This window comes from Gopherus flavomarginatus, chromosome 4, assembly GCF_025201925.1.
Source record: "Gopherus flavomarginatus isolate rGopFla2 chromosome 4, rGopFla2.mat.asm, whole genome shotgun sequence".
In the NCBI taxonomy this organism is placed as follows: Eukaryota; Metazoa; Chordata; order Testudines; family Testudinidae; genus Gopherus; species Gopherus flavomarginatus.
Genome location: NC_066620.1, coordinates 101128728 through 101150347, shown reverse-complemented (window position 1 = coordinate 101150347; position 21620 = coordinate 101128728). Strand labels below are relative to the sequence as shown.

At 42.1% G+C, this 21620-nt stretch overlaps 1 protein-coding gene across 14 annotated transcripts in view; it reads right to left on the bottom strand.

The window, feature by feature from the left end:
* SYNE1 (spectrin repeat containing nuclear envelope protein 1) overlaps window positions 1-21620 on the bottom strand; it is a 492410-nt gene that overhangs the window by 15399 nt on the left and 455391 nt on the right. For 9 of the 14 annotated variants that reach the window (XM_050949357.1, XM_050949360.1, XM_050949367.1 and 6 more), the window contains 8 exons: window positions 21012-21199; window positions 19498-19648; window positions 14307-14489; window positions 13758-13895; window positions 4887-5078; window positions 3676-4009; window positions 2722-2790; window positions 1387-1529 (listed from right to left, as the gene is read on the bottom strand). In XM_050949357.1, coding sequence (XP_050805314.1) covers window positions 1387-1529; window positions 2722-2790; window positions 3676-4009; window positions 4887-5078; window positions 13758-13895; window positions 14307-14489; window positions 19498-19648; window positions 21012-21199 — 1398 coding nt within the window. The remainder of the gene's footprint in view (window positions 1-1386; window positions 1530-2721; window positions 2791-3675; window positions 4010-4886; window positions 5079-13757; window positions 13896-14306; window positions 14490-19497; window positions 19649-21011; window positions 21200-21620) is intronic. The other 5 variants (XM_050949369.1, XM_050949362.1, XM_050949363.1 and 2 more) reach the window with 1 other exon arrangement.

The window sequence follows — 21620 nt, the reverse complement described above, 5'->3', positions numbered from 1 at the left end:
ATGGATGCCTTCAGGTGATTTTTTTCTATAAACACTAAGACTAGGACAGTGGTGCCCAAACTTTTGAGGGTTATGCCCCACCTTTACCCCTGTCCGTGCCCTCCAAGCCGTGGCTGGGAGCAGGGCCATGGCTCAGGGGGTGGAGGCTGGGTGAAGAGAAATGAATGCGAACAGCGGTAAGGGGCCAAGGCTGAGGCTGGAGCCATGGCCCAGGGCAGAGGCTGGGACAGGACCTTGGCTGAGGTGGAGGCTAGCTGCTGGGCCCTTGGCCAGGTGTGGCTCTGCTCCCAGCCCTGCCCCCTGCCTTGACCATGGTCTGTGAATGGAGCCGTGGCCAGCAGCTGAGGCTGGGGGTGAGGCCGGGAGCACAGCTGCACTGAGGCTGGGGCCAGGGCCAGGGCCAGGTGCAGGACTGGCTGCAGGGATGTGGCTGCGGGTGGGACCAGAGCAGAGCTGGGGGCAGGGAGCACTGGAGGACGCTCCCTTCCTGCACTCTGTGGAGGCTGGCCCAGGCCCTGCCACGCCCTTTCGAAGGTTCCTCCGCGTGCCCCTGGGAGGAGGGGCGCATGCCACAGTTTGGGGACATCTGCCCTAGTAGCTGGAAAGAAGATGATACTACGAGACTTGGGGAGTGAAAGAAAGTTACACAAGAGTGGAAAAATTAGGGTGTATCCACACATAAAATCTCTTTCATTCTGAATGTCATAGAATCATAGAAATGTAGGACTGAAAGGGACCTCGAGAAGTCAAGCCCATCCTGCTGCGCAAAGGGAGGACCGAATTAAACCTAGCTGCTTACAATGTTGTTTGTTGAGGTTTATTCTACAAAGTTTTCTCATTAAAATTATCACCACTGATTCCCATATACAATATGTTTATAATGTGTCATTAAAACAAGTTTCAGGCATTAGTCTATAAAATTCTGATCTTAAGAGGTAAGGACGTTTTCTTTAAAAACAAGAATGATCTCAGAGGGATAAATAGGTGAGTGTGAAATTACTCTGGGATATTGACACAAATTTAATTGGAAAATGAATTGACTGGGGTTATGTTCCTACAATCTCATGGTATTATAAACTCACAAATAATTACATAACCTCAAAATAACAATAACTGTGTGTGATCGAGGGCAGAGATTGTGTGTGAGAATGGAGCTGAGAGGCAGTAATAGCTTTATACCTAACCATCTGTTCTATTGCAAGAGCCATTTTTTCAATAGCTATTCTATGTTAATTTATTAGCACTTGTACTCTAAATATAGTGCCTTGTCACAAGGACTGTTATTTTAAGTATCAGAGGGGTAGCTGTGTTAGTCTGTATCCATAAAAACGAGGAGTAATGTTATTTTAAATTCAGTCACTAGGTGGCAATACACCTTGTACTCACATATCCTTTGTAACTAGAATCTAGTTCCGGTCCTGTGGGTGTTTTGCTGCGAATGATGTTTTCTGTTTGCTGTATTTGGAAACGACTAGTGTCTAAGGCCTTGTCCAGCTGACGGATGTGTGTTTCCAAGGCACTTGGTTCTCCTGTGGCAAAATTACAAAAGATGTGACCACTGATTTGAGATTTTTCAAAGCCTTTGCTTTATATCCAAGGAAAAACTTAAGAATTACTAACCAGGTTAGACAGCATGGAAAAGGTGGCTGCAATAGCACGTGTGTTGGGAAATGACAAAGCAAATTTGTAACTGATTACATGTTAGTGGGTTAGCAACTTTCCAGAGCACTGATGGTTATACTGATGAATGGGCTTGCCATGAGAATAGTATTAACGCTTCCATAGCTGCAAGTAGGCCTGCAACTTGCTTTGAAGAGATTCTTTCCCTAAAATAATTCCTGATCCCCCTGGAAGACTAAATTCTCAGTGGGCTTTATACCAGCCTCTCACAGTGACATTTTCTGTGACATTGCTCCTTTTCAGACCTGGCAATCACTCAGGACTAAGTATTTGTACTCCTCTCCTCAGTTTTTATTTTAAAGTTCAATTTTTCTCTCTCACTTTTTTGCAGTAGACATTGTGGCATTTCCCCTGAAGCTAACAGAGTGGAATTTTGGTGTACCTTAAGGATTCTATTTCTATACTTTTGAACATGAAAAGCAGTATGTAAATACCAAGCGATGCTGTTATAGTTACATCCACCAGGTCCAGCAGGCAATGCTTCTAAAACATGGCAAGCTTGTGATTTCTTCCTAGAGATCAAATCACTTCTGGAATATGCCTGATCTCCACTGGTTTAGGTAGGAGGAGATGTTAAAAAACAACATTTTTTTAAAAAACTGCAGATGATCTTACATCCTTTATGAAACCAGCCTCTTCCCAGAGGAAAACCAAGGGTTGGGACCCTGTTATAAGAATCTCTTATTCTGAATCCCTCTGCTACAATACTAGAGTCTGGACACCAAGGACACAGCACCAATTTGAGTAAAATACTGATTAGCTACATCTAGTTAGGCAGTAATTTAGCTAAAAGGTATTGCACCCTAGCCAGCTTTTTTAAACTCTTTCCACTCCTGTTGGGTGCATGGAAGAAACAAGACCTTTATGAATGGTAGTAAAGCAGGAAAGTTCTGCATTAACATGCTAGTGCTGTCATGTGAGAAAATATCTATCTTGTGAGCTGTGAGAAGTACAGCAGATGAGCTAAGAGAAGAGGACACTGTTACAGGTATGGGTTGGGTTATCTGGGTCTGGCTATGTTTAGGCTTTTTTGATGCCTACCAGAGATATTTCTGAGTGCATTTTCAGTAAGTTTTACATAGGCCTCGGGGCTTTCTGGGATCTCTACATCTGCAAAAATACAAGCACAATCTGAGTTGATATCTCAGCAATTGTTGTTTTATTGTAACAGGAAACCAACTTTCCCAGAAGGAGAGTAGATCACCAGTTCTAATTTCCAGCACATTTTCCTTTTGAATAAATAGAGTTAAATTGCATCACAAAATTCCTGCTGAAAATAGCTTTAAGTAAGTCAGCCTCTTTTTAGAAGGCATCAAGGAGCTGAAAAGCACAAGACAATCACAATTAAAGACAGAACAGAATCTTGAATTTAGGCCTCCCTAACAATAAATGGACAATGCTTCAAAACACATAGACACATTAGTCCTCATTAGTATTTGTTACACAATATGCACATTGTCATACAGACAGACAGGTTTCATGAACTCATAAAAGGCCAAAGTCTTGAAGTCTAAGTAAAACTTCTCAAAGATGTCAATGTGAGTCTTGCCTGAGTAACGACTGAGTAAAAACTCACTTAGACTTTAACATGTGGTCCAGTGGTGAATATGTCAGATGTTTCCTTGGAATTTTCTCTCCCTTCCATTTTTCTTACAATCATCCAGTACCATTTCCTCCAGTCAAAAGACTGTATTAGCCAACCCTGTTATAGGCGAGACCAGTGACATCTGGCAGACACAGAGTGCAATAAAATAGCCAGTTCCTTCTTTGTTATTCAGTGAATATGCCTCTGTGATATTCCAAGCCTGCACTCATCCAGAAGCCTGTAATATTGTGTCAAGAAGGCTAAAGGCACCATTCCAGGACAGCAATTTGAGGTCTTCTGAAGCTCTTTGGAATATTTTCCCATTCCTAGGAACTCCCCAGCAGTATGATCCTATATGCAATATTTATTTCCCTTTATTGAGAGCGATATAAAAGAGAAGCAATCAATACCTGCTATACTAGCTGCTCCTCTAAGATAGAAATCTTTGTCTTCTTGTCCTTCCTCCTCCTCTAAGTGCAGCGCCCTCGAAACGGCTGTCTCCAAGTCCCGACTGAGGTCATAGTCATGATCCCATTCCAAGGGGATGGAATCTACACTTGCAGGAGTATCCCGCCCTGACCGCTCACTTCTCATCGGTTGGGCAAGTGACAGTGAGAGGTTGGAGGAGGGATGTGGGAAGAGAACGCTGTCTGCAGATTTGTCGTGCCAGTGTATGTCAGAGAGATCTGCTGATTCATCCAGATCCATCTCTCTGTCAGAGAGGTCATGTTCATCGTCTGTCAGCTAGAAGGAAACACCACAACAGAGAACATTAATTCAACCTATGGAAACAATGTCCTTTCTACCTGGGTCAATGAGATAAAAATGTCACTGGATAACATTCAGACTGACAGGATTCCCATTTTATATCCTTCTTTCAACCTCCTTTGATTTTTTAAAAATGCATATAAAATAAAAAGATAAAATGAGTAAAAGAGGCTAAGAATAAATTCATCTTCACTGCTTAATGCTCATCTGTATAGTCTCATGTAAGGCAACTGTCTCCAAATTTTCTCCAGATATTATCTCTACACAGACAGCAAAATTAGAGCAACATTTTGGAACCAAATTATAGAAACTATAAAAGGCGTTTATCTTGACTGTTGCTCTCATCTATTCTTTCATGTTATGAAAAGCGCTTCTCATTGCTTTCCCTCAGTGGGCTTTCCAGTTTGATTGCCAAAATCACCCTCTCTCACTTCCCAGCTGTACATTCAGTTCTGGATATTTAAAGTTCCATCTGCCCTGCAAGGAAGGAGTGTCTTTATTTCTGTGAACTCAACGCTATTCAATCAGAGTGAAGAATTTTATGTCTCCAGTACTGCACCGTAACGCTCATTCATAAAGCTCTGATTTATAATGTACAGGTGTGCATGATGCTTTATAGAAATGAGACAGGTTCTTTGCCCTGAAGTGTCTGTAGTCTGAATAAGACATGACATAACACAGTATGTGATGATAACACACAGAAGTGCAGGGGGAAGGGAAGAATCAGGGTTACAAGTAAAGATTATGGGGTGTTTTGTCATATACATTACATCCCCCCAAAAACTCTTTCACCATTATTATATTTGTAAATTAATAATATTTCCTTTTTTTAAGATTTAAAGAGGGTACATACAGGAAGGCGGATCAATTTCTTGTGGTAGCGTTCCACACGACCAAAGACCTCTTGACAGTAATGCCGGAGCTCATCCAGTTCTTCTTCAATGACAGCTGCATCTATGGGTTCGCTTTTCTCTATCAGCTGCTCACCCTGGACAATTATCTGATCAATTTTATTGTTGTTCAGAGAGATCTCTTGCTGGAAAGCCTGTGCAGCATAAAAAGTCATGACTTTGTTATCATTAAAACCAACATTGAACAACTCTCGGTTACCAAGAATGCTATGTCTTACAGAGCTGTGTAGCAGAGATGGTATATTTACCAAAACACAAACAAGGACCATTACACAGAGTAAGCAAAATTTGATGGTGAGACTCAGCATTCCCTTGCTATACTCTCCCATATAAGCTAATGGGGTAGCACTTAAAGTTCTACCCAGCAAGTCTTATGATTTACAGTGCTGTATTTGGGAAGAGGACTGTCCTCTGAACAAGCCACTCCTAAGAGTTTTGAAAGGCTTAGATAGATAAGGTGGTTAGAATGAATGCAGATTCTAAAGCTATACTAACAAGTTGTTTTCTGTAGTGCCGTTTACACTGCAGATGTTCCAGAGTGCTCTGCAAATGAGTCACATTGTGGTAGAGCAGAAACCGTGCACAAACAGGGCAGGGCAGTTATGCTCTCAGCCATAAACACGCATAAAATCATTTCCAATGGCAAGGTTATCAAGAGAGTAAAAATCAGAGCACTGATGATTACCAAAAGAAACTACACCATCTGCTCAAAAAACTCCCTGAGAAAGCACAAGAACAGATCTGTACAGACACATGCCTAGAACCCCGACCAGGTGTATTCTATTTGCTACCCAAGATCCATAAACTTGGAAATCCTGGACGCCCCATCATCTCAAGCATTGGCACCTTAATAGCAGGATTGTCTGGCTATGTGGACTCTCTTCTCAGGCCCTATGCTACCAGCACTCCCGGCTATCTTCGAGACACCACTAACTTCCTGAGGAAACTACAATCCATCGGTGATTTTCCAGAAAACACCATCCTGGCCACTATGGATGTGGAAGCCCTCTACACCAGCATTCCACACAAAGATGGACTACAAACCATCAGGAATAGTATCCCCGATAATATCATGGCTAACATGGTGGCTGAACTTTGTGACTTTGTCCTCACCCACAACTATTTCACATTTGGGGACAATATATACCTTCAAGTCAGTGGCACTGCTATGGGTACCTGCATGGCCCCACAGTATGCCAACATCTTTATGGCTGACTCAGAACAACACTTCCTTAGCTCTTGTTCCCTAACGCCCCTACTCTATTTGCGCTACATTGATGACATCTTCATCATTTGGACTCATGGAAAAGAAGCCCTCGAGGAGTTCCACCGTGATTTTACAATTTCCATCCCACCATCAACCTCAGCCTAGACCAATCCACACAAGCGGTCCATTTCCTAGACACTACTGTGCTAATAAGCGATGGTCACATAAACATCACCCTATACCGGAAACCCACTGACCGCTATACTTACCTACATGCCTCCAGCTTCCATCCAGGACACATCACACAATCCATTGTCTACAACCAAGCTCTAAGTTACAACTGTATTTGCTCCAATCCCTCAGACAGAGATAAACACCTACAAGATCTCTATCAAGCATTCTTAAAACTACAATACCCACCTGCTGAAGTGAAAAAACAGATTGACAGAGCCAGAAGACTACCCAGAAGCCACCTACTACAGGACAGGCCCAACAAAGAAAATAACAGAACACCATTAGCCATCACCTACAGCCCCTCTCCAGTGCATCATCAAAGATCTACAACCTATCCTTAAAGATGATCCCTCACTCTCACAGATCTTGGGAGACAGGTCAGTCCTCGCTTATAGACAGCCTCCCAATCCTGAAGCAAATACTCACCAGCAACCGCGCACCATACAACATAAACACTAACCCAGGAACCTATCCTTGCAACAAAGCCCAATGCCAGCTCTGTCCACATATCTATTCAAGTGACACCATCATAGGACCTAATCACATCAGCCATGCCATCAGGGCCTCGTTCACCTGACACATCTACCAATGTGATATATGCCATCATGTGCCAGCAATGCCCCTCTGCCATGTACATTGGCCAAACCGGTCAGTTTCTACACAAAAGAATAAATGGACACAAATCTGACATCAGGAATCATAACATACAAAAACCAGTGGGAGAACATTTCAACCTCTCTAACCACTCAGTGACAGACTTGAAGGTGGCAATTTTGCAACAAAAAAACTTCAAAAACAGACTCCAAAGAGAGACTGCTGAACTTGAATTAATATGCAAATTAGATACAATTAACTCAGGCTTAAACAGAGACTGGGAATGGTTGGGTCATTACACTAATTGAATCTTTTTCCCTATGTTAAGTTCTCCTCACACCTTCTATGGGTCATCTTAATTATCACTTCAAAAGTTTTTTTTCTTCTGCTGATGATAGCTCATCTCAATTGATTAGACTCTTCCTGTTGGTATGCATATTTCCACCTTTTCATGTTCTCTGTATGTATAAATATCTCCTGTCTGTGTGTTCCATTCTATGCATCCAAAGAAGTGAGCTGTAGCTCACGAAAGCTCATGCTGAAATAAATTTGTTAGTCTCTAAGGTGCCACAAGTACTCCTGTTCTTTTTGCGGATACAGACTAACACGGCTGCTAGTCTGAAATCTAATAATCTTGTTCTGCAGTGTCAGTACTGGGGCCGAGCTCATGACATTAAACTGCATCCTCCACTGCCTTGTGGATGTACTTCTTGGTTGAAGTAAGGCTAAGGGATCTCACCCTGATTAGAAAAGGTGCTCACGCTGAAGCCACAGGCAGTTAGCAGCTCTATGCAATTTGCTCTCTGGCAGGAGATATAGCCTCTGTCACTGAACGTCCAGACTCTCTCTGACTTTGGATTCTGGCTTAGTGGTCTAAAGCGGGGAGGGTGACATGTCTATGGCAGCCTCTGCTCCTCCGTAACTTTGTCTAGGCGTATGTGCTGAAGGTCATGGCAAGATGGTTGCAGGGATCTGAAAGAGGCATAAGGGCTGTGGGGCAGCTAACAAGATTTCCAAGCAGCCCAGTTTAGGGATGGCCTGCTTGCCTCATGTGAGGGTGGCCCTAGAAAAGGCGGGTCAGACAAGCCCTGTCTCATTGTTTACATTTTGGCCCAACTGCTTTTACAAATAGAATTGCTTGCTGGAATATTTGGACTTTGACCTCGGATATGACTTTGTTCTGAATTCGGATTTGAGGAAAACGTCTGTGTTGAGTAACAAGCTTGCATGTTTCAGAATTGATACTGCAGCTTTTTTGGAAACTCAGCTCTCTGACACAGGGTTCTGAAGGGAGAAGGACTACATCATTTACTGGTATGGCAAACCTGAAGGAGTGTGGTGTGGATTTTGCTCTCAAAAATGAATTTATGTCATTGTGTGAAGCTCCGTTTGCAGTGTCCATACGTATAAACTAACTTCAAGTTAATCTACAGAAAGGATTCATCAACCTCATCAGTGTGTATGTGCCAACTCTGCAGGCTAGCAATGAGGGGTGGAACAGGTGGAAGAACTGATTGGCAGATTCCATGGAAAGAACCCATCCTAATACTTGGAGACTTCAATGCAACAGTTGGATCCAATGTTGAGATTTGGCCTCAGATTCTAGGTAGGCATGGCATTGAATATATGAATGATGAGGGTCAGAGAGTTCTGAAGCTCTATGCCAGACAACGCTTATCTGTGACCAACACCTTCTTTGCTGGTAACATAAGAACAACCACTCGGTAGAGACTGCTGAGGGCCAAGCACTGGCATCAGCTGAAATTGGTACTGATAAGACATACATATTTGAAAGATATCTTGCATACATGATCCTTCCAAAGTTCTGTGTCACAGCCTGAACACTCTCTTGCCTGCTGCAAAGTGAAATTTCAAGCTAAGAGAATGCACCTTAAAAAACTGCCATGCAACCTCATATTGACATGTGCCAAATCAATGATCCTATCAAGAAATGGACTTTTTAATGAAGTAGCAGCAAAGACAGTCAGAACAAATGAAACTGCTTCAGATGCATGGGAAGTGCTGAAGATAAGTATGTACGATGTGGCCATGAAGAGTTTTGGCAAGAGTACAGAAAAAATGGTACAAAGACCATTTGGAGATACTGCTACCACTCACTGATAGGAAAAGATCTGTGCTGATCACTTACAAGTCTACTTCTACTACTGATTCATTCAACAACCTAAGAGAAGCTCGTAAGGTTATTCAAATAGCTTCCAGGATTTTGGTTGGGTCTCTGTGACCGGATCTAACAGGCAACTGATGGAGGTGACAGTAGATGGTTGTATGAGGGTATTTGAAAAGCCATTGGGCCAATAAAGAGCAAGATAGCTCTGCTGAAAGATCAGGATGGCAATATCATAACAAATAAAAGGAAAGCAATGGGTGAGGGGGACTGAGCACTATGGAATGATATACTCAAGGGAGTCTATAGTAGGCCAATGTGTGCTACATAAATTTCCTAGGTTGAAGTTTTTGGATGCCAAACCTACACTAGAGGAACTTGACCAAAGCACCCAAAAGGTTCCCAATAACAAAGCTTCAGAATCTGTTTCTGCAGAAATCTACAAATGTACAAAGACTTGCTGCAAAGATTGCATGAGGTATTGCAATGCTCTTGGAAGGAAGGAACTGTTCTACAAGATTTTAAGGATGCTCGTTTCAGCCAACTCTCTAAAAACAAAAAAGAGACAGAAGTGATAGTAATAATCACAGAGGTATCTCTTTTCTTAACATTGTTAAAAAAAAACTCAAACTATATCATTTTACCTAGACTTCAAACTTTAGCTGCGAGAATCTATCCTCTAAGCCAGTGTGACTTCCACTAAGGAAGGTCTACCATAGACATGGTCTTCTCCATGAGAGAACTGCAGGAAAAGTACAGAGAGATGTACATGGCTTTTACAGATTTAACAAAAGTTTCTGAAATGGTTAGTTGGTCAGGGCTTTACATTGTTCTGAAGAAGCTTGCTTGTCCACCTATATTGCTAAACCTTGTGAAATTCTTACACAATGACATGAAGGCAATTATTATGTATGAAAATCAAGAGTCTGACTCATTTAAAATCAACAATTGAGTGAAGCACGGAGGGCTATGTACTGGCTCCTATATTGTTTAATCTTGTGGATCTAAATGTGGAGGAGGCCTGGAATTACTTTAAGTCGCAGCTGCAGAAACGATCAGAAGCCTGCATCCCAAGAAAGGGGAAAAAAACCATAGGCAGGAGTTGTAGACCAAGCTGGATGAGCAAGCATCTCAGAGAGATGATTAAGAAAAAGCAGAAAGCCTACAAGGAGTGGAAGAAGGGTGGGATTAGCAAGGAAAGCTACCTTAGTGAGGTCAGAACATGTAGGGATAAAGTGAGAAAGGCTAAAAGCCATGTATAGTTGGACCTTGCAAAGGGAATTAAAACCAACAGTAAAAGGTTCTATAGCCATATAAATAAGAAGAAAAGAAAGAAGTGGGACCGCTAAACACTGAGGATGGAATGGAGGTTAAGGATAACCTAGGCATGGCCCAATATCTAAATAAGTACTTTGCCTCAGTCTTTAATAAGGCTAATGAGGAGCTTAGGGATAATGGAAGGATGACAAACGGGAATGAGGGTATAGAGGTGGATATTACCACATCTGAGGGAGAAGCCAAACTTGAAAAGCTTAATGGGACAAAATCGGAGGGCCCAGATAATCTTCATCCAAGAATATTAAAGGAACTGGCGCATGAAATTGTAAGCCCATTAACAAGAATTTTTAATGAATTGGTAAACTCAGGGGTTGTATCGTACGACTGGAGAATTGCTAACATAGTTCCTATCTTTAAGAAAGGGAAAAAAAGTGATCCGAGTAACTATAGGCCTGTTAGTTTGACATCTGTAGTGTGTAAGGTCTTGGAAAAAATTTTGAAGGAGAAAGTAGTTAAGGACATTGAGGTCAAGGGTAATTGGGACAAGTTACAACATGGTTTTACTAAAGGTAGATCGTGCCAAACCAACCTGATATCTTTCTTTGAGAAGGTGACAGATTATTTAGACAAAGGAAATGCATAGATCTAATTTACCTCAATTTCAGTAAGGCATTTGACATGGTTCCACATGGGGAACTATTAGTTAAATTGGAAAAGATGGGGATCAATATGAAATTTGAAAGGTGGAAAAGGAACTGGTTAAAGGGGAGACTCCAATGGGTCGTACTGAAGGGTGAACTGTCAGGCTGGAAGGAGGTTACTAGTGGAGTTCCTCAAGGATCAGTTTTGGGACCAATCTTATTTAACCTTTTTATTACTGACCTTGGCACAAAAAGCGGGAATGTGCTAATAAAGTTTGCGGATGACACAAAGCTGGGGGGTATTGCTAACACAGAGAAGGACCGGGATATCATACAGGAAGATCTGGATGACCTTGTAAACTGGAGTAATAGTAATAGGATGAAATTTAATAGTGAAAAGTGCAAGGTCATGCACTTAGGGATTAATAATAAGAATTTTAGATATACATTGGGGACACATCAGTTGGAAGCAACAGAGGAGAAGGACCTTGGAGTATTGGTTGATCACAGGATGACTATGAGCTGCCAATGTGATATGGCCGTTAAAAAGCTAATGTGGTTTTAGGATGCATCAGGCGAGGTATTTCCAGCAAAGATAAGGAGGTGTTAGTACTGTTATATAAGGCACTGGTGAGACCTCATCTGGAATACTGTGTGCAGTTCTGGTCTCCCATATTTAAGAAGGATGAATTCAAACTGGAACAGGTTCAGAGACGGGCTACTAGGACGATCCGAGGAATGGAAAACCTGCCTTATGAAAGGAGACTCAAAGAGCTTGGCTTGTTTAGCCTGGCCAAAAGAAGGCTGAGGGGGGATATGCTTGCTCTTTATAAATATATCAGAGGGATTAATATTAGGGAGGGAGAGAAATTATTTAAGCTTAGTACCAATGTGGACACAAGAACAAATGGGTATAAACTGGACACTAGGAAGTTTAGACTTGAAATGAGAAGAAGGTTTCTAACCATTAGAGGAGTGAAGTTCTGGAACAGCCTTTCAAGGGGAGTAGTGGGGGCAAAAGACATATCTGGCTTTAAGACTAAGCTTGATAAGTTTATGGAAGCGATGGTATGATGGGATAGCTTAATTCTGGCAACTGATGTTTAATTATCAGCAGACAAGTATGCCCAGTGGTCTGTGATGGGATGGGATCTGAGTTACTGCAGAGAATTCTTTCCTGAGTGCTGGCTGGTGAGTCTTGCCCACATGCTCAGGGTTTAGCTGATCGCCATATTTGGGGTCGGGAAGGAATTTTCCTCTGGGGCAGATTGGCAGAAGCCCTGGAGGTTTTTCGTCTTCCTCTGCAGCGTGGGGCATGGGTCACTTGCTGGTGGATTCTCTGCAGTTTGAGGTCTTCAAACCACAATTTGAAGACTTCAATAACTCGGATATAGGTTAGGGGTTTGGTATAGAAGTAGATGGGTAGGTTCTGTGGCCTGCTTTGTGCAGGAGGTCAGACTAGATGATCATATTGGTCCCTTCTCACCCTAAAGTCTATGAGATATTTACTTCTCATTCCTGCATTAACATGTGTTCCATGATGTTTGAGAGGGTATCTATCTTAGCTCTAGACATGATGGAGGTTTGTTTAACATTGCAAGGTTCAGAGCTAAGATGAAGGTGAAGGAGATATCATAAGGGACCTGTTGTTTGCAGATGATGCTGCCCTTGTGGCTCATAATGTTGATGCCCTACAACATCTTATTACCAAGTTCTCTGATTCATGCAAAATCTTTGGGCTAGCAATAAGCTTGAAGATGACTGATCATGAACCAAGGCTCTTTAGAACCAGTTCCAGATATCATCTTATTCATATAGATGTTGTTAACCAATTTTGCCACCTTGGCTCTACTGCTACCAGCAATGCAGATCTGGATGCTGAGCTCACTAGTAAAATCGGCAAAGCCGCTAGGAACTTTGGTCTTTTGTAAGACAGAGTCTGGAACAATAACAAATTGTCAACTAAAATGAAAATCCATATATATGAGATGTGTGTTTTATCCACCCTCCTAAATGGCTCAGATACATGGATGACTTATGCCAAACATATCAAAAGAATAAACAGCTTTCATGTTAGATGCTTGCATAAAATTCTTCTAATAGGATGACAAGACAGGGTGACACATGGAGAAGTGTTAAATCGTGCTGGTATGTCATTAATGGGAACATTGATTAGTAAGAAAAGACTCAAGTAGCTTAGAAATGCCAAGCAAACGCCGAATTACAGGACCCCAAAGAGTGTGCTATACTCTGAAGCTTGTGAAGGGGTCTAGAAAGAGATGCAGACTGCTGCACAGATTTCAGGATGCTTACAAAGAATTTGGAATCTCTGCGGATGATCGGAAAAGGAGTGCAGAATGCTGTTCTGGTTGACGGGGACAGCTTGTAGATGGAAAGAGGCATTGCAAGGTGGACTGGATCAAGCTTTGTAATGACTGGCATCAGAGGAGGAAAGAATCTGTTGCTCAGATTCAGAGGATTGCTAGTGCATGGGTGTGCCCGACCTATGCACAGGACTGTCACTAGTGCACTGGACTCCGCAGCACATTAAAGGACTCATCAGCACATACACCATGCTCTATATAGAGCGACGGTTCCACTGATTGACTGGGGCTGAGCTCACATCCTGGGAATAAAGGGTTTTAATCACATAACACTATTCATGGAACATTTCTCACATTCTCAGTTCCTATTTGGATATTTTTGATGCCACAGACTGGCTGGCGTCCCGTACCTTGAGTTGCTTTATCTTTGCTTGGACGTTGCACTCTGAGAAATGTTCAATATTGGTCAACTGCAGATCCATCTCTGTTAGCCAGACCAGAATGTTGTCTCGTGCTGTCTCAAACTCCTCACGCTGGCCAATAAAATGCTGAAAAAACAAAAGGGAAAAAACAACCGAAACAATGTGAGGCCTCCACAAAAGTTAGTTTTCACTTCACTATCTTCTGAGTCTGACTGAAATCAGTACACGTTCTTCACTGATCTCCTCTATGCTCTTCCAGTTCCCACTTCAGTATCACTCTGCCTCTAGCACCGAAGAGCAAAGTATTCTTGGTCTTCTCTTCCAAGGGGAAGTAGGGCACCCAGGTCCACCTCTACATCTTCCTGCAGCGTATTACTTAACTACTTTAGATAGAGCACCCATGAAATCTCCAAAATAAAATTTAAAAAACCCAGCCAAAGAGAAAACTTGCATGGGCTTGAAGAGTCAGAAGCTCACAATATCGTTCATGCATACAGTCTAATTCTGTAAGAGAATTGCTTGAAAATGGAGAAATACTTTTAGCCTGCGCAGGATGGAAGTGACTCGTTTTTGTAAGTTGTCCCATCTCTGGTTCCCTTCATGGACCATCTGTTTGAGGCTGCAAGCAGAGTCAGTGCGGTTTTCTCGGGCCAGGCGGCGGTACTGTTTATTAATCAGTTCCAGCTGTGTCAGACTTTCATGCACTTGTCTTTGGAAGGCCTAAAACAACAATGGAAACAACAAAAGACACTATCAGACTGTCAGCTCCTGCAACTGGTAAATGGTCTCAGATTGTTCTTGTCTTTGGCTCCACTCCTGAAATTAGATCTGTACCAACATGGGTGCAAACATTTGCTGGTCCTGACCTGATTGTAGGACTGGGGTCTTTTGATTGGGATGAGCAAAGAGAAATGTTGTTGTTTACAAAAATCAATAAATGGCAGTAAGGACCAAGCATTTCAGTGAGAATGCTCCTGTCACAATGACAGCACAAGCATAGTTTTATTCCAAGAATGAGGTACTGTCCTTGCTTGGCTGGGCAATATTTTACCTGCATATTTTAGAATATAGAGGGTGTAAATTCTGAAACAGATTAAAAGTCTCTTAAAATGTTACATTAGAGGGCTGCATATGATATTGGCTAATTAAATTTCAGTGGGTTACAAACAAACAAGCACTGTAAATGGTGATATCAAATTTTTAAAGACATCAAAGCAAAAATTTCTATGGTTTTATAAGATTTCTCAAGTCTCAGTGAATCTATTTAGCACTACCTCTTGGCAGATGCTGAGAAGTCTTCATATGAAAAATAATTGTGAATTTGCTTTGACAGTATTCCAGCTAGCTTTTATTTATCTTTAATATGACAGGTATGAGAGCCATTTTTATTTCCACAGTCACAGAGAAAGAAAGTTTTGTGAATATTTAGACAAATCTGTATTTGAGCAAATGGCCAGGCCACATGTGACTTATTCAAATCCTACTTGTTAACTATCAGCTCTGTGTTCTTGGGGAACCAGGGTGCAGTACCCAGCCTGTCTGACTCACAAAAGACTCGCCCCCGCCCCTCCGCCAGCCTCTGCTTGAACTAAAGCCGATCAGAAGAAAGACTTACAGAAAGCAATGAAAAGGCAGTGCAAGACACACCTAAACCCCTCTGGACAAGGTTGATAGGATTAAGGAAATTCCCTTGCCTTATTTGCATCAAGGATGGGACAGGGAGACATTAAGGAAACTTCCATGGCCTCATTTGCATCAAGGATGAGACAGGGAGGCATTCCCATTAGCGTACAGAATGGAGAACAGAGATTCAAAGGCAAGAACTGCACTGAACTCTGGGGGACCTCTGCTCCAGATGTTAATGAACCCATGCCTGCATGCACCCAGCTCAGTAGTTATCAGACCAGTTCTAGTCATAAATCCTTTATTGGTATCCAGAATACTGAAGCTGCCTAATTGCATTGTGAGCACTCTCGAAGGAACACCATCCATAGCCAGGAATGAGCAGTTCCTATTGTCTAGCCCAGGGGTTCTCAAACTGGGGGGTCAGGGCCCCTCAGGGGGTCGCAGCTTATTACATGGGGAGTTGCAAGCTGTCAGCTTCCACCCCAAAACCCGCTTTGCCTCCAGCATTTATAATGGTGTTAAATATATAAACAAGTGTTCTTAATGTATAAGGGGGGTGGCACTCAGAGGCTTGCTATGTGAAAGGAGTCACCAGTACAAAAGTTTGAGAACCACTGGGCTAGGCTGAACAAAACAAACTTTGGTAAATCTAGTGTTCTCCCTTGAACCACTGTTCTTTCCCTACAAAAACTACTACCCATGCTCAAGTAAGTGCTCTGATGCCTGGATCCAACATCTGCATCAGTTTCATTGGGACCTCATCTTCTCCTGACTGATCGTGCTGGGGGCTCTGCCTGTCTCCAGCACTCTGGACACTCAACTACTAACATTTGGGACCCCCAATCAATTCAAGCTTCACTGAGTGGCGAGATCCCAGCTCTCTCTCTCTCTCTCTCGGTATAACCTTCTGACCCTGACTTGCGTAATCAGTTACAGTTTTCTAAACCTGACTTTTATAATCAAATTTAAGTTAGATTTAATATTATAATTGTTTTGTTTATTTGGCTCCCCTTGTATGGTTATTACCTGGCAATAAATAACTGTCATGGTTAAGCTGGTTGCTTCTCTCCCCCTGCCCACCCACTCGGGGGTGTTTTTTGGCTTCCCCATTTGCTCTGCAGCAACAGTCCTTATACTAAGCTAAAGATCCCTGCAGCACCCAAAAATCCTGTGGGGTTTGCTCATCAAGTGGGTTACTAGCAGAAAAACTGTAACATGAAAGTGAGGATAGAGACATGCTGAACCTGGGGCATGAGAGGCTGGCAGCCTGGAAGTGCTGCCCAACCCAGCCTGCTGAGTCCAGGGGCACATAAGGGTGTCAGATTGAAAGTGCTGCCCAAAGCAGCCTGCTCAGGCATGCTGTATTCCGATGCAGTGTCAATGGCATATGAAGGTGACAGCTTGGAGGTGCTATTCGACCCAGCCTGCTGAGTCCAAGGGTCTATGAGGTTGACAGCTTGGAAATGCTGCTTGACCCAGCCTCCTGAGTCCAGGGACATATAAGGGGTCAGCTTGGGAGTGCTGGTTAACCCAGTCCTCTCAGACAAGCTCTATTAATGTGTGTGTTCGTTCGCCTGATTCTGGGGCTGAAAGAACCCAGCCCTGGGGAACCTAGGTCCTGCGGGATAGCTGCATTGGGAGGGAACTTGCAGAATGGAGAAGTGGAGCTCTGTATAAGAACACAAATGACACAAACAATACATTGATAGAATTATAGACCCCCCCCACATAGAAGAGTAACCCTAATAAATGAGCATATCCCAAAGTAATGGGCAAATATGGTAACATTCTCCAGGTTATAAAAGTTTCAGTCAACCAATTCGGGAACAGAAACAGTACCATGTGGCTTAGATGATCAATCACACTGTATGAATAGCAAATACTCAAAAAGCAAGTTATAGCAAGAACCTGGTGAGCACTTTGTAGGCTCGAATTTGTTCACATATTTATTGTTGAATTTCTCAAGAGTAAAGTTTGTTTTGCTGATAACTCATGAACAGAGAAAAGGGCTAAATGTGTTGAATATTTCACTCAGCTCTATTTGAGACACATACAATTTAAAGGAAATGATAAAGAAGTGAATTGGCTTTGATTCCAGACCACATTTGTGCAAGTTTGCATTGTGTAGCATTAGGTAGCCGAAAAAGTGACAATGAGGATAAGAGGAGGGAGAGAAATGATAGCACTGGAAAACAAATATGCTAGTGGACCTGAATAAAAATTCATTATCAGTATCAGCTATGTTAATGCATATTGCCTCAATCTTGCCACTTGCCAGAATGTGTGTTAATTAAAAATGAAAATAAGCACTTTTGTGCAATGAAGTCACAGGGATAGCTAAAGGAGATAGTTAGAAACAACTAAATACACTGAAGGGTCCTTGTCACAATAATTACTTTCTTTGTTTAAATGCCAATGAAATAAGAAAGCAACCAACATGCGGTTCTATAATTGGAGTGAGAAGCACATTCTCTCACACAAGAGACATAAATCTGACCACTGATTTAACTTTGTAATCTACAACTTGGTGTAAATTTACAATGCCACCTCACCTGTTATCAAGTCTTGTTTAGCAAAAGAACAATTATATATGTTTTCCAATGTTCAGTTCAGCCATGCAGTAATTCATTTGCTTACGTTCCTCTTCGCATTACAGCCTCAGTGAAATACTGGACTACTGTGTGATTTTGTACAATGGAGTTCATGACATACTGGATGACTGAAGCCTTCTAATGTGCTTTACTAAAGTTCTTAAAGGTTTTATCTTATTGGTGGGATGGATAGGAGAATAAAATTAGGAAAAATTACAGTTACAATCTGAAGGAACTCAATTTTCTACCTCTGATCATGGCTGTCCCCATGTGAACATTAATTTTGGACGGACATCCCTACTTTGAGATGATAGTAGCTGCACGTACATGTAGATGTGCCAATTTAAACAGGAGTACTAGACTAAAAACTATTCTCCTTGTCTGCAATCTAAGTTCCATATGTCTCGGTGAGAATACTGTGGTGTGTGTTGGAAGAGAAAGGTCAGTGTATAAAGGTTGATACGATGAGAGAGCATAGACAGAGAAACCGGCTTAGGGCAAAGTCAGGTCAGCTGTGATCACAGGAGACAGCTGAGAGATTCATGGTAGCGTCTCATTTACAGTAACTCACTAAACATGATTTAGACTTTGGTCACTGAATAGAGGGAGGATGGAATGAATGGACAGGATAATTGTGAATTTGGCTTCACCATAATTAAGAGGTCTGTCAGTGGTTCAGTAATGACCATAGCTTCCAGAGGTTTGTACACAGGTAATAAAAACTGAGCCTGGCTGAAGCATTCCAAAGCCTAAGCCCAAAGAGTTTATTTTCTTGTGTTCGCAATTAGGAAAGAAAACTGAAACTAACACCTGAAGGGCCTCCAAAGAGTTCCATTTATTTGCATACCACACATACACTAGTCACAAACACCAATCAGTTACATAATTATAACATGGCTAAGCCCCAGGTAAGGCCCCAACCCAGCTAACACATAGGTACATGCTTAAGATTTAGCTTGTGTGTGCCCAAGTGATGTCAAAGGGAATACTCACACACGTAAAATTACTTGAGAGTATACGTGTTTGCAGAATCAGGATCTAAGGTGGGACTGTGGTAACACTTTGCAAATATATGAAGAGTGTAAATATGAAAAAGGAGAGGAGTTATTTAAGGTGGTACATTACCAGAAATTACAACCAGGAGCAATGGGATGAACTATAGTAAAAGAAAATATTTAGGGTGTATATACTCTTCAAAGAGAAATGATACAAGGATTTGGGACATTTTAAAATTATAGTGGAAAGAACCGTGGACGATGTACAGTAAGGAACAATCCTGCATTGACAGGGTGAGAGACTGGATAACCTAGTATGTCTTTTCCTATATCTGTATATCCATACATCTATAGCCTCTAATTTTTTTTCTTAAAAAATGCTAGTGGGGACAGCTGCAAAATTATCAACTCTTCTGTATCGTGTCTCTGTACTGAGCAGCTTATGTACTGAAAGGAGAACCAGCTGGCTGCTGTAATAGGATCTGGAGATATTAAATTTCAAACATAATAAGTTACCTCAAATTTCTTTAGCTCTTCCTTGGCAACCGTATACAGCACACCAGAGGAGCTAGGATAGGCAGCTGTCCTCTCTGAAATTTTCAGCCAGTCTTCAAAGCGAGAATAGTCATCTAAGAACTTCTGCCACAGTCGCCACGTCTCTTCAATTCTGCGACAGAAAATGGAAAATTACGGTACATTTAGATTTGAGGTCATTTGCCCTGCATTGCTCTGTCTGATCATAAGCTACAATAGGGAACCAGGGCTGCACTGAACAATAACTGGCTCTTAACCAAGCCTTGATTGCAAGGTTGATAAATGGACAACATAAATGGCTGGGTGATTCCAGTTTAAGCTGGAATAAGATAGCAACTTTTTTTTGTGTGTGCTGCAAATCCTCATTTACAATTGGTATAAAAAGAACATTATGAGCTGTAATAGGAGTTCTAAAAATGTGGCCATTTGCCAAAATGTAGTCCTATGTATACAAACTCCAATTAGTCGAATGTTCTAGAGCAGTGGTTCTCAAACTGGGGTCTACGGATCCCTGGGAGTCCACAAGGGTATTTCACGGGGTCCACAACTCATGTCCGGCTCCAGGGGGGCCCAAGAGTCATGTCCGGGGCTGCCGGCCCCACTGATCAACTCCTCCCTCCCAGTGCTTCCTGCATGTTGCGGAACAGCTGTTCTGCAGTATGCAGGAGGTGCTGGGAGGGCAGAGGAGGAGCAGGGATGGGGTGTGCTGGGGGGAAGAAAGAGGAGGGGTAGGGGTGGGGCCTTGGGGGGAAAGTGTGGAGTGGGGGCAGGGCCTGAGGCTGAGCAGGCGTTGAGCACCCCTGGGGAAAATTAGAAGCCAGCTTGGGGGTCCACAAAATTTTTTAAATAAAAATGGGGGTCCCTGGGTTGCTACAGTTTGAGAACTGCTGTTCTAGAGACAACATTCAGCTGTAGAATCAAACCATTCCTATAGGAAACCAAAATGTTGCAGCATGAACTGTTAAATTTTCCAGGGTAACTCAGCCAGGAGAAGGTAGTGTATTGGTGCTATTTAAAAACAAACATTAAAATGACTATGTATATCTGTCATAAATGACTTTGAATTAACATAAGGATGTGGTGACATTCTTTTGCATTCATCCGTAAAAATCAGTTTCAAGAATATCCACTGCAAATGTTTTTGTAACAATGTATTTTTAAAACATGAAATAAGTCACTGAAAAAAACACTTCAGCTGATGAAAAAACAATGTCGTTATAATTATACATGTAGTAGAAATGTAATTTGAGCCCTGATCCTGCAATTCAATGGATAGACTTTTAGGACTATACATAACCCCAGTAACGTCAACCTGGTTCCACACAAATGCAGAGTCCTACTTGTGCAGACTTCCTTGCAAGAGTTGGGACTTGGTCTGCTTTTTAAATATGGAGAATATTTTCTCAGGTAAGTGACTGTCTGAGAAAGAGCAACTGTTTTTTCCAGATTGAAACATCTGGAAAATATCTTGGGTTTTATGAGAACTTTGTACTTACTTAAGTCGCCTTTCCATTGACATTGCACAGATGTTTCTCCATCTTCTGTCCAGGTTCCGGGTGGCCTGCTGGATGGAGTCGCACTCTGTTTCTGTGGCACAAGCATCGCAGTCATGGAGAAGTACCTCACACAGGTTGAGAACAGATGCAACTCCAGTGCTGTGTTTCTCTATGTCCCTTTGGAGTTCCTGCAGGTCAAGAAATCAAAGCTTAAATATGTAAGCCAAACCATGTGCTCTTTGAAAATATTCTATTTAATATACTATTAAAATAATATAAAACAAAAAGTCAGGCAAGCTCATAAGAATCAGGCTGAATGAGTATTAAAATGCCCAACCTACATGGCATTGCTGCAATGTTACTAATAAACAAGTAGGTTAGTAGAGGTAGGCGATAGTACAGAGCTATCTGGTACTTGAGAAAACCTGCAGATAGAAGACAGGTCCTCAGCTGGTGTAAACTGTCATAGCTTCACGACAGCCAATGAAAGTTTTGTCTCATCACCATTTCTCACCACTGCCATATTACTATGGAATTGGATTTTATCCAGTTTTCTTGCTCCTCTTCCTCTCCCCCACCCCCGCCAAAACAAAAACAGAAGTTCAAAAG